This window comes from Pleurodeles waltl, chromosome 4_2 (assembly GCF_031143425.1).
Source record: "Pleurodeles waltl isolate 20211129_DDA chromosome 4_2, aPleWal1.hap1.20221129, whole genome shotgun sequence".
In the NCBI taxonomy this organism is placed as follows: Eukaryota; Metazoa; Chordata; class Amphibia; order Caudata; family Salamandridae; genus Pleurodeles; species Pleurodeles waltl.
The window spans coordinates 1,018,736,118-1,018,750,081 of NC_090443.1; the positions used below are offsets into that span (position 1 = coordinate 1,018,736,118).

Genomic DNA, 13,964 nt, shown 5'->3' on the forward strand with positions numbered 1-13,964 from the left:
AGTTTTGCCTGTTTTTGTCTGGGTAAGAGATCAATTCCCCTTTATTTTTTCTATTTTATGCTTCTGCCCTCTTTTCCCAATAATATTTTTTAAATTGTGATGGAGAACCATTCGATATATGCTCACATAGCTTTCTACCAACTATTTTAGTCTTGACTCTGCTTGCATCCCCTTTCCTCTCATCCCAAACAAAGTCATCAGCGCTAGAATTGTTACTGCGGTGCTGCAGTACCCCCCCCCCTACTTCCCTCTCCCTCACCGAAATAACCATGCTGGAGTTCAGAAGGTGAATGAACAATAAAGATGTCTTTACATTTTGACTTCATCTTGTCACATTTGCTGTGCATTCAAGAAAAAAGTCAAATGTCAGGCTGTGCCTTCTGAGAAGTTGCTGCTTATTTGTTTGAAATGGATATGTGTGTACACTGTCCATTCTCAGACTACAAAGTGAAAGGATTTTGTAAACTGAACTATGCGAAAACCTTGCTGGTGTACAGGGAGCGTGAAAGGAAAGGCTGTAAACGGGATGTCAGATTTTTCAAACACCCCAAAATCTAAATACCTGAAAATGGATTGAACAGACATTTCAGAATATGTCAATGGTTAAGAAAGCACAAAAAAAAAACTTTCCTTTGTTATTCTTAAGTGTCATGGAAACACACATTTTTAGTAGGATCAAAGCAAATCAAGTCACCACTTTACTTAGTGATGCGCAAATGATAATTATTCACTGAATCTCGACTTCCACACAGTCGTTTGTGCTGTATACAGTTTTATCAGTAAAGCTTTAAGTCTGTATAAACTTTGTAGCTAATACAATGAACAATAGTCAGTCTGTAAATGACAGGGAGATTGACAGGGAGCTACCACACAATGCTTTAGTAATCTATTTGTGTCAGTCTTCTTCAAAATGCACCACCGACTACATCCCACACCCTTACCACTCTCCTGCTGAATGAACGTGGCTCGTTTGCTGCCCTTGTTCTTTGAATGACTCTTGGACTGCTTGGGTGATGTAACATTGATGGCAGCTGCCCACTGATAATTCTTCCGTCCCCACATCATGTGGATATCTTGTTATTTTTATTATCATGTTTCGGTTTCCCTGACAACCCTTCACCCCTCACTCCTTTTCTTATTCACTTACCGTGTTTCTTCCTTGGTTCCCTCATCTGTTGCCTCTTTCTTTCTCTTCTTTCTTGACTGTTAATGCTATAAAAGAAAAGAAACCACTGCATCATTGTTTTTTTTCTCTTTCTACCCTTCTATATTTTTGTATATTATGTACCTCTAAACTAATGCTCTTTCAGGAATTGCAGGGCATTTGTATCTTTTTCCATTTGATTTTCACTGCGGACCCAGGATTTGCTCCTGTTTTTTTTTTTTTGTTTTTTTACAGATTCTCAAGTTTTTGTCAACCAAACAATTTGAGATTTCTCCAACTTTTAGACAGCTTTGTCATCAGGTAGTGTTTTTCCTTTAGGTGATTGTAGTTTAGCATAACATTAAATGATATCCTAACCCCCTCCACTCCTAGCAGAATGTGGTGAGGGACCCCTGAGACTTCCATAACTCACAAATATGCAAAGGCATTAGGCAGAAATGCCCCTCCCCGTGCTGCAGATGTTGGCGTAGCACCGCTGTGCCGCCTACCACACATCACATGCGTCCAGGCACCTATCACGGGGGGCGTGGCGTGCAGTATAACGAAAGAGAGCGCACAAGTTCAGTTCCATAGTTGCCAGCATTATGCTCCATGAGGTCCCTCATGACTGTTCCACCGCCTCATTACATTAGCGACCAGAACTCGAGACCAACTTTGCCAAGCGTAAGCTCTGGATGGTTGACGTGGAGTAGAGACGATGGCAAGGCATAGTGAGGTATTGAGGAGGCAATGCAATTGTGAAAGCCTCTGTCCCAGTGCCGGACCCACCAGTGCGAATCACCAGGTCCTGAGACTGGCAGCACCACACGCAGAGGCACCAACAAACTCTATAAAAAGAAAGGGAGGCAAGTAAATAATTATATATATATATTTTTTAAAGCAAAGAGAAAAAAAGATGCAGAAGGATGAATCACTGGTAATACTAACTAACTTAATAGTTCTTCCCATATACAGACTTGGGGAGCCCTTCCCCATAAGCCAAGAGATCTGCTAGAGGATGGCCTTGTCATAATGTAGGATGACCATCTGGCAAAGAGGCAAATCCTGGGCAGTAGCTGTAAAAATTCAAGACAAATGGCGACTTTCAGATAAAAAGTCAGTTTTACGCACACGTCTGATGTAATGCAATTCTGAAATAAAAGGCTGACAAGTACTAGTCAAGATAGTTTTTGTATTCTTTGGGTTGTTAGTTGTACTGATCAGACATTCACATGTAGCTGGAATTCTTTAGGAGTAGCAATCATGCCCTAAACAACATTTGACAGTGAATTATCAGTTTACAGTTTCATCCATGTAATTTGAATAATTGCTAGAAGCATCCTTCTGTTGCTGAATGTGAAGCTAGAGTTTATAGGGGGTAGGAAAAAAACCTTATTAGTTGCATTGCTGATAGGCCTGGAAAGTATAAATGACATAAATTGTTTTTACAATGGGAGCTTCACAATGCGACTTTAAGAAACAGTTTGTCACTACTGCGCAGGGTAGGTTGTTGCCTGTGACAACTTGCAGAGTAGGAGCAACTAAACTGTATTCGTTGGATAGGTATTAGAGCACCAGATGACGTGTAAGGCTAACAGCATCACAAACTTTGCAGAGTTACTAATAGGTTATAGAAGAGAAGAACATATACCGACAGGGCCATTGCTACACAGAGGCTGTTGTAAGAAGCTGGTTTACTGCACAAAGACAAATGGACATGACATTTTAACATAAGTCTTCGATGCTAGGGTATAGGCAGGACCACTGGAATTATGCAGCAGTGGATGGCCAAATAACGCGGCAGAGTTGACTAACTCATGTAGCATAAAAAGGTAAATTGTGCAGCGTAGTGCAACATATTTTGTTGCCATTACTTTGTGATTTCAACAAACATTACTAGGGTTTGGAAAAGGCTTGCTTCTTAGTGCCAATTTAACGCCTAGATACTGCAAACGGCAACTAAAAGGTGACCCGTCACCCTTACAAGGGGGCTGTCGCTGCGCAGGCTCTGATTCCATTGAAGTACATGAAGGGCTACGACCTTCGATCTGCTTTAGCTAGACACGTTGTTCGCTAAGATCAACGTATGCAGCTGAGGGTGGATTGTGTAGTGTAGGAAAGTACCATCTTGCCTGGCATGTTACCCCCATTTTTACATGTACGTCAGTTTGTTTTTGCCTATGTGTCACTGGGATCCTGCTAGCCAGGACCCCAGTGCTCATAGTTTGTGGCCCAGGTGTGTATAACTGTGTGGTGCCTAACTGTATCACTGAGGCTCTGCTAACCAGAACCTCAGTGTTTATGCTCTCTCTGCCTTTAAAATTGTCACTGCAGGCTAGTGACTAATTTTACCAATTCTCTTTGGCACACTGGAACACCCTTATAATTCCCTAGTATATGGTACCTACGTACCCAGGGTATTGGGGTTCCGGGAGATCCCTATGGGCTGCAGCATTTCTTTTGCCACCCATAGGGCGCTCAGACAGTTCTCATGGAGGATGGCCTCTGCAGCCTGAGTGAAATAACGTCCACGTTATTTCACAGCCGTTTTACACTGCACTTAAGTAACTTATAAGTCACCTATCTGTCCAACCCTCACTTAGTGAAGGTTAGGTGCAAAGTTCCTAAGTGTGAGGGCACCCTGGCAGTAGCCAAGCTGCGGGGATACCATTACACGCGTGCACTACATATAGGTCAATACCTATATGTAGCTTCACAATGGTAACTCCGAATATGGCCATGTAACATGTCTAAGGTCATGGAATTGCCCCCCATGCCAAATCTGGTATTGGGGTGCCAATCCCATGCATCCCCGGGGCTCCAGCCTGGACCCCGGGTACTGCCAAACCAGCTCTCTGGGGTTTTCTCTGCAGCTACTGCTGCTGCCACCCCACAGACAGGTTTCTGCCCCCCTGGGGCCTGAGCAGCCCAGTCCCAGGAAGGCAGAACAAAGGATTTCCTGTGAGAGAGGATGTTACACCCTCTCCCTTTGGAAATAGTAGCCTCCCCCAGCCTCTGGAAATGCTTTGAAGGGCACAGATGGTGCCCTCCTTGCATAAGCCAGTCTACACCGGTTCAGAGATCCCCCAGCCCCTGCTCTGGCGTGAAACTGGACAAAGGAAAGGGGAGTGACCACCCCCCTGTCCATCACCACCCCAGGGGTGATGCCCAGAGCTCCTCCAGTGTGTCCCAGACCTCTGCCATCTTGAATCCAGAGGTCTGAGGGCACAGTGGAGGCCTCTGAGTGGCCAGTGCCAGCAGGTGGCGGTAGACTCCTCCTGATAAGTGCTTACCTGGTTAGGTGGCCAATCCTCCTCGGAGTGCTATTTAGGGTCTCTCCTGTGGGTTACTCTTCAGATAACGAATGCATTAGCTCACCAGAGTTCCTCTGCATCTCCCTCTTCGACTTCTGCCAAGGATCGACCACTGACTGCTCCAGGACGCCTGCAAAACTGCAACAAAGTTGCAAGAAGACTACCAGCGACATTGGAACACAGGAGCTGGATCCAAGTGACTCCAACAGTCTAGACAGTCCAGTGGTCCATCTGTCCAAATTTGGTGGAGGTGAGTCCTTGCCTCCCCACGCCATACAGTAATCATGTGTACTGCGTGAACTGCAGCTGCTAGGGCTTCTGTGCACTTTTGCAAGGATTCCTTCGTGCAAAGCACAGCCCAGGTCCCCAGCACTTCGTCCTGCATTGCTCAACTTGCTGAGTTGACCACCGGCTTCGTGGGACCCTCCTTTGCAGTGTTGAGATGATCGCTGTGCTCAGTTTTCTTGAACCCGTGTTCAAGTACTTCAGTGGGTGCTGCCTGTTTCTGCGTGGGCTCTCTGTGTTGCTGGGCGCCCCCTCTGTCTCCTCTTCCAGGTGGCGACCTCCTGGTCCTTCCTGGGCTGCACGCTTTTTCTTCAACCGCGACCTTTGCAGCTAGCAAGGCTTGTTTGCGGTCTTTCTGCATGGAAACAACTTTGCATCCTCCAGCACGCTGTGGGACATCTTCTGTGCAAAGGAGAAGTTCCTGGCATCTTCCGTTGTTGCAGAATCTTCAGCTTCCTCCACCCAGAGGCAGCCATTCCTCAGGTCCAGGAATCCGTCTTTAGTGATTTGCAGTCTGTTGTGGTCTTTGCAGAATCCCCCATCTCGACTTTAGTGTGTTTCTGGGGAAGTAGGGTAACTTTACTCCTACTTTTCAGGGTCTTGGGGTGGGGTATCTTGGACACCCTTAGTGTTTTCTTACACTCCCAGCGATCCTCTACACACTACACTAAGTGGTTTGCATTTCACTTTCTTAGTATATGGTTTGTGTTGCCCCTAGGCCTATTGCATCCTATTGTATTCTACAGTGTTTGCACTACTTTTCTAACTGATTACTTACCTGATTTTGGTTTGTGTGTATATTTTGTGTATTTTACTTACCTCCTAAGGGAGTATATCCTCTGAGATATTTTTGGCACATTGTCACTGAAATAAAGTACCTTTATTTTTAGTAACTCTGAGTATTGTGATTCTTATGAGATTGGGCTATATGCTATAAGTGGTATAGTAGGAGCTTTGCATGTCTCCTAGTTCAGCCTAAGCTGCTAGAACACTACTAATCTACTAATAAGGGATAACCGGACCTGGCACAAGGTGTAAGTACCATCAGGTACCCACTATAAGCCAGGCCAGCCTCCTACATGTAGCATGTGTGGTACTCAACCCACCATAGTTTGCAGAATCGCTCAGTTCCAGTGGCCCTGAGCGTAGGAAGCATGGAAGCAACAAAGTATAACTTTTCATAAGTTTATCCCTGTACCTGTGCCCTACACAAGCTCAGCCTCACCAGTAAATATGTCAGGGAGGAAGCAAACCCAACACAGATCACCAGGGCGCACCAGCACAGATCACCAGGGCGCACCAGCACAGATCACCAGGGCGCACCAGCACAGATCGCCAGGGCACACCAGCACAGATCACCAGGGCGCACCAATACAACAGAGAAGGGAGAGATGACTGTAAACCCCATCGACACAGAGCGGACCAACAGGCCGGGTAGAAGCGAGAGAGTCCTTCTGGATATATATTAAAAAAAGATATTTCCAGGCAGAGCCAGTTAAAGTATTTGCTTATCAAACAAAAATGAGCGTTTACCTAATCCTACTATTATCCTATCAACAAAAACAATGTTCTACAAATCCGTGAGGACGTTTATCCATTCGCTGGGCGAACGGTAACATTCTTTGTAATGCTAGAAACCTTTAAGCAGCCCCAGGACTGCAGAGATAGGTGAATTCAACCGCTTAACCTTCATGCTTGCACCTTAGGACCAAAACCAGCCCCCTACTTTCACATATGGAAACATTTGATACAAAAGACAAAGACTGAGAGAGAAGTACTTTTGTTTGGGACTTGCTTGTATTATAGTTAAATATTTCCATACAAATTAGAATATTTGCTCATCAAAAAAAAATTGTTACCCAGTCTCTTACTACTCTCCTATTAACAAACACAATTTTAGACATGTCGGTGCAGTTTGAAAACAATCATCTATTTATTGACCAAAGCTTTATAGCATATCTTTCAATAGAACAGACCTTTAAGCAGACACATGGTCATGGAAGCAGCAGGATTTGAACCCATGGTCTTTTGACTGACAGTTTTAAACCCTACCCAGTAGGCCACAGCCAGCATTGTATATTTTTGGAACACAGTCCTCCTTTACCTGGCAGGCAGCAGCTTTTAAATAAAGGCCACACTCTGGGGGTCATTCTGACCCTGGCGGTAAAATCCGCCAGGGCCAACGACCGCGGGAGCACCGCCAACAGGCTGGCGGTGCTCCCTTGGGCATTCTGACTGCGGCGGTACAGCCGCGGTCAGAAACGGAAAACCGGCGGTGTACCGCCGGTTTTCCGCTGCCCTGGGGAATCCTCCATGGCGGCGCAGCTTGCTGCGCTGCCATGGGGATTCCGACCCCCATACCGCCATCCTGTTCCTGGCGGTTTTGTCCGCCAGGCACAGGATGGCGGTATGGGGTGTTGTGGGGCCCCTGGGTGCCCCTGCAGTGCCCATGCCAATGGCATGGGCACTGCAGGGGCCCCCGTAACAGGGCCCCACCAAGATTTTCAGTGTCTGCCATGCAGACACTGAAAATCGCGACGGGTGCAACTGCACCCGTCGCACCCCTTCCACTCCGCCGGCTCCATTCGGAGCCGGCATCCTCATGGAAGGGTGTTTCCCGCTGGGCTGGCGGGCGGCCTTCTGGTGGTCGCCCACCAGCCCAGCGGGAAACCCAGAATACCCGCGGCGGTCTTTTGACCGCGCAGCGGTATTCTGGCGGTCCCAGCCAGGCCGGCGGCTTCCGCCGCCGGCCGGGGTCAGAATGACCCCCTCTGTCTTTTACAGTATAAGTTACGGAAGGCAGGTCCATGTAAACAACTGATGAGTGGTCACCCTAACGCGATCTAAGATCACACCCACGTACACCTGAAAGAGTGAGAGTTTATGGGCCTGATTTAAAAGTTGGGGTACAGTTTACTCCAGCACAATGGTTACGGATACCCCGTCCACCAAACTCTAAATCCCATTCTATCCTATGGGATTTAGATTTCAGTTGGCTGAAGGACCATGCTTAGTTACTGTGTTGAGATCCTGGTTGAGAAGGGTTGTGGTGTGCTAGCCAGCACCAATCATGCATGTCACCTGTATCCACACTCCTGTCTGCTCGGGACCGGTGTATAGTGTAAACAACACTGAATGTGAGTGCATACGTTTCTGTACCATAGTTAGCAAGCATTATGTCTCATGTAGTTCCAGCTGCTTCACCCTGGTGGTGTAGTCCTGATTGCAGTGGGCAGAAACTTTACAGGTTAACCACCCACTTTGTTTTAAAGTGACAAATAATGATTGATGGGGCCACCATCGAGCCTTCACTAGAAGACCAACAGCAGAGCAATACATTCCTGGCCCCCTCAAGTCCTTTAAATTCACCTTTTGTAAGAATTGTGTTCTCTGGCCTCCCTGATGTGTCCTTCTTTTCATTTCTCTCTCAGGACATGCTCGTGACAAAGATGGGAAGACCCTACCTCTGTCCCCGACCAGGACAGCTAAGTGGAAGGTTATGTCAAAAGATAGCCAGGATTACTTGAAAACCGTGATCAGCGGGGCGGTGCTGTAAGTGTCTAGCCTGGTCTGCTTTAAGTGCCACATTCATTATTAACAACCATAGCAAGTTTGTGGAAAAATTCCAACATATGTATCTGAGTTCTTAATTGTTGTATGATACAGAATGTGCAGTTTCATGGCATGTGACAAGCTAGTAATTAAAATGCCTCTGGGCGGTGTGGGGGTGTAGGGGCCAACAAAGTCACAACAAAAAGGAGTGAAGAGCTCATCTGTTAGCTTTTTTTCTTCTATGTGCTATCCTTCTACTTTCAGACTCATGTGATGACCAGGAGGCTAAAACATGCCTTTTGCACCTTCTACAGTCCTGGAGCCTCTTATGTGATTGCTTCCCACTCTTAATTTATTCTCTTCTGCTGACAGCTGGATGTCCTTAGACAGTCTCTCAAAAGGGTTCATATGGCCCCTTTATAGTCCCAGAAGAGTTGGGCCTATAAATTCTGAATATGGAAAGAAGTGTGGCACCCGATTTGGTATCATTTTGAGAGTGAATTACAAGATTGCATGTGCCATTTATGAGTCGTTGTCCCCCTGCATGCATTCAGTTATGTATAAGTAATCAACTCAGTCCAGCCTATGACAGCAATTCCTCCGCAGCTGTACATTTTTATTGAATGCTCCCTTTGTTGAAATACAATAATTCTATGTGTAAAGTTACATGTATAACTATATTCACATAAAATATTCAGTCTCAACAAAGTCAAGGATGTAGCTGCCAGGAATGTAGCCGGTGCAGTGGTCCTGTGGTGTAGGGGGCCCACTGGACCCCAGTTATGGCTGGCATTTACTGCAAACTGTGGGCTGCAGGCCCATGTTTTATACTTGCCCAAGGGCTTATGAATATTTTGACAGTATTTAGTCTGGGAAATTCTTATTATTTCTTGGTATGCAACTTCCCACCTGAATTCTTGATGCATTTTCAACCTGTGTGTTTATTGGAAGGGTCTTTCTTGTCAGGTCATGGACTGATTGAAGTAGAGTCCTGCACTGGGAAACAGTTAGGTGTCAGAGTGACAAAGAAGTGTGGGACAGCCAACCACCCTTGTGTTTGTGAGGGAAAAGGAAAAAACAATTACTTATAGCAGAGGAACAGGGCAACTAATAGAGAAACAGGGCACCTAGGAAGCAAAGAGGAGGATTCATGAATGTAAGCATTTTTAGTGGTCTAACTGGAAATATGAAATTTCTCTCATTACTATAGCCTTGGGTTGTAGGTCGAAAGCAATATTTTCCTTCACATTAAGTCTGTGTCCTGGTGGCATTTTGCAAGAAGGAGCCAGTCATCATTTTGGAGAGAGAAAGAGACTTGTGGTTGTAGCTTATACAACTTTATCCAACCTGTGGTCAGTTTCTTTAACACCAGACCGCCAAGTCTCTTTTGTGGATGGTTACTGGAGAGTGTTTGGCTGCAACGTTGATTTTAACCAAGCATTTTTCTCTTTCTTTCCTGTCTATAAGGGCAAGTAGTTGTGGCATCATTGCACTTGCAGCATCATGGTGAGGCCTGTGCTCCAGGTTTCTGCCATGTAGTACGTGTTCCATGTAAGAAGTTGGGTTATTGGTTGAGGGGGTATGAAACCCTATGCAACCACAATCCTTGTGAGGGTGAAGTCACAAGCAAAGCCTAAATTAACCTGTGCTTAATCGTAGCTTGGCGCAAAGCAGTCAGACTTAACTTAGAGGCAACGCGTAAAGTATTTTTGTAGCACTTTAAACAGAATTAAAGTGAAAACACAACACAATACAAATTCCCACACCAATTCAGAAAAATAGTGTTCATTTTAATACATTTCCCCCAAAAAGTAACAGAAATCCTAAAAATAGAACCAAAGATATGCAATTTTAAAGGTTGTAGTGAAAATAGCTCCACAAAAGCACAAAGCGCTAATCGTGGTCATCTGGTTGCGCTGGACTAGGACAGAAGTGACAAGTTCAGGCTGACTGCAAAGGAGCGCTGGCTGGCTACAGGGACCCACCTGGGCCCGCTCAACACAGTACCAAAATTCTGGTTGCATACAGATTCCATCGTAGAGAATACGTCGCTCGAGAGAAAGGCGATGCGAGGTCTGGGTGAGGAGATGTCAGACAGCGACAGTTCAAAGGAGCCGTAAGCAGCGGTGCGAAGCCTTTGCGTGGAGCTGGGTCGTGCAGTGAAGGCGATGCAAGGTCCTGGCGAGAAGCTGCCTTGCGCAGCAGCAGGTTCCAGGAGCTGTGGGCTGATGCAAAGTCCTTGCATGGAGATGCATTGTGCAGCAGCGGTTCTGGTGAACTGCAATGCGAGATCCAGCAGAGGAGATGCGTTGGTTCCAAAGTTGATGCGTCGGTTCTTGTAGGAGATGCGCTGCGCAGCAGAGGAGATGCGTCGGTTCCAAAGGACATGGAACACACTGCCTCTCATCATTGATGCAGTTCAGGAAGGACGTCAAGATCTGGCTCTTCGACTGAGCAACACACCCACAATCAGCGCCTTGAGACCCTATGGGTGATTAGCCACTCTTTACAAATACATGATTGATTGATTGATTGGTTTTCCTCATTGTCCTGGTTTTTCCTCTGTCTCTGGATCAATTGTGTGCAGTCTATCACCAAAAGTAGCTCAATGTTTTGTAGCTCTTTGAGTCCATCCATCAAGCCCCTTGTAGTCTGGCGTGTCGGTCTGTGTAGCTTAATATGCAGTATATGATTTACGTTTGTGGTGGGTCAACAGTTAACGACGTGACTGGGAGCCTGTTTGTCCTCTCCACTGACAAGAATGCCAACAAGCCCCTGGGATGCAGCTTCTTGATCCAGTCTCCCACAGATAGTTCCACGCATTGGCTCTCTAATACCCACCACTAACTAAGACACGACCAAACTTACATGGAGGCCAAGGAATGAACTGACAATAGGGCTTTGAATACAGATGCAGTGAGACCAAGAACATGACAGCAGTAGAAAGAGAACGCATTGATACTGGGATGTGTGCCACTCTGACACATAGAATACAAGTGACACACTCACTGCAGTACGCACACTGTAGCTGGAACTCAGGACCCACTGTTAATACCCACACTAGGCTAGTGAAAGGTTGGAGGACTTACACACCCTTCAAATTCCCACTCATCCCCCACCTCCCTCAGGAATGGAATAACTCACTATGCGTAACCATACTCTAGAAGCGTAGAGGTACTGGGAGGGGCGAAGGCTACATTGGTCAGAAACCGCCTAGTACTCTTTACCCGGGCCTCGGTCTTCTCCTTTGTTAAGTCTGGCAGAGTCCGCTTCAGCGGGTTGTCAGACCTGTTGAAATCAATCTATTATGATAGTAATAGATCAGAGCAGTGGGTGAGCCCCTTTCAGCCATTTCTTGTTTCACTTTGCTGCTGGTCTGGACAGGAAGGAGAGAGGGCTGTTTCTCCAGCTTTCCAATCTTGATTACTTAGTGACATGTCCTGTGCTTCTTTCTGGTACAGGTCACTTTTGAGCAGGAACATTCCAGAGAAGGATGCTGTGCAGAAACACCTCAGAATCCTGGAGGGGAAGTGAGTGAAGAGTAACCTGATTTTGGGGGGGGGAGAGGGAGGTGGAATGCATGAATTGTTTTAGAACAATATGTCCTTAAAGGGACAGTTCAGAAGAAATTGAAAGGGAGTAAATTAGTCTGGGTTTGAACAGTGACCTTTTTTGCCTTAAAGTTCTATTTGAAAATGTTTTCTTTTATATGTTAACCACCGTCCTCGGTGACAGTGAATTAAAAACTTTGGCCGCGCTGAATTTGCAAGCACTGTGAAACGTTGTTTTGTTTCAGAATGGCTGGCTATAGCAGGTGCCATTTATATATTCAAGTTGCCTAAACTGTTCTTTGCTATTCAAAAGGAATGTTTTACTTCTGCTTACAGACACTATTGCTTATAAAGCTGTGAAGTTGATGATTGATTTGTGAATACAAATGTATTAGTTTCACAGAAACAATCATATTATTTTTAGGGAAGTGGCCACCAATTTTGTGGTCCTTCTATATTCATCAACTTTTACTTTGACCTTTTTCTGCTCTGCAGACCACCAAAATGCAACTTGGATCAGTGAAGCTGTAAGTATGATTGCACAAAGCCTTACGGTGATAGGTTAATTGTGTTTGACAGTTTAAATATTTGGTTGGATGAGCCTGGTGATTTCACAATTCAGACAATGTCAGCATTTTTTAAAATTGTTATGGAATTTTGAACTACCACAACAACAGATTTAATGCGACCAATGAGGCAGGCTTTCCTCTGTGCAATATTGACTTACATTACACTAGTGTTGGGTAGACCTGTCCACATTGCAGCACCTAAAGGTCAAAAATGCACATGCATGCCCCTTCAATCTACTGCAGCAATGCAGCAAGACTAGCCATTCCCAAAAATCCACACCTTTTATTCACTAATCAGGTTGGCCTATCATTCAGAGGGTGCAACAATGTATTCAACATCTCAACCCATTCATCCAAATTCTCAGTGGGCTTCTCATCCCTCCTCATCACCTCACCCTCTTCTGGAAGCCCTGTTACCATTGTTAATGCTCAGACGGTCACAGAGTTGCCTAGTCCTTGGCGGTTGTCCTTCGTGCAAGCACTGTGCTCAGCGCTAACATCCGCAACCGCTGTATCAGCAAATTTACGCTGATTGGGAGTATCCCAAAATGTTTGGCTTCATGTGCACCACAAATTTAGACTGCAGTTGGGTGTATCAAGGGATTGTAGCTGTCACCCTTGGCTTAGCATCAGTACCACTGGCATTTCAGTTATAGCTTGTGGTCCCAGTAGTTATGAGAGCAGCAGGAGAAGAAAGTAAGCAATGCCCCCAGAGCCATGTTTATCTGTTCTCCTTGTACATTTCCTAGCCCCTGGGAGCAAAAAAGTAACAGTTAATATTGGTACAAAAATGGTGAAAATATTAATTCCAACAAAGGTCAAAGGGTGCGTAATGTCACCTAGATTACCACTACCATTATATCTTATCAATATATTGATATTTATGGCCCTATAGTTGCCTCAGTTGATTAATATTTCTTTCTATCCGAATTAAGTACTGACCACATTGGGATCCAGACATTACTAAGGGCTGAACATACTAACATTTTTAGCCATGGCAAACCCTCTGATTCTCATATTCAGAGGGTTTGCAAGTGGTTAACAGTTTTTTTTCTATATACTAAACCCATCTAGTTTACAAAGTAGGTTTAGAAATAGATGCCAAATTGCAGTTTCCAGGGGGCATACTTATAGACATCCCTTCCAAAGTGCGTTTCAAAACTTTATGTACCAATGGTTTCTAACCGGACCGGCGTGCCAGGCTCCCAAGTTGGGGTGGTAGCTGATTTACAAAGTGAAAGGGGTCCTCTTTGGACCTCCTCCTCTTTGAAAATGGGGGTGGCTGCTTGAGGGGTGAATAGGCAATGGTCCAGGGATCCATTGCCAACCCTCACTTAAGTTGATTTTTTTTTTAATTTACCTTTGAGAAAATTCAACTCCTTTAAAAAAACAAAAATGTTTCCAATTTTGAGAGCAGTCACTAAGATGATGATCTGTCGAACCTTTCAGGTCAATCGGAGAAGATCTCAAATTGTAACCTGACTAGTTTTCATTAGGCACATCAATCTGTGACCCGCTACGATTCCTTATTGTGGAAAGTGACCAGTTA

The 13,964-nt window shown here is 45.3% G+C and overlaps 1 protein-coding gene across 1 annotated transcript in view; it reads left to right on the forward strand.

Moving 5' to 3' along the window:
- The window catches only part of CENPQ (centromere protein Q), an 81,334-nt gene that overhangs the window by 24,858 nt on the left and 42,512 nt on the right, over positions 1-13,964 (forward strand). The window contains exons 5-6 of the mRNA XM_069232869.1: positions 8,175-8,295; positions 11,757-11,825. Of these exons, the coding sequence (XP_069088970.1) occupies positions 8,175-8,295; positions 11,757-11,825 (190 nt within the window). The remainder of the gene's footprint in view (positions 1-8,174; positions 8,296-11,756; positions 11,826-13,964) is intronic.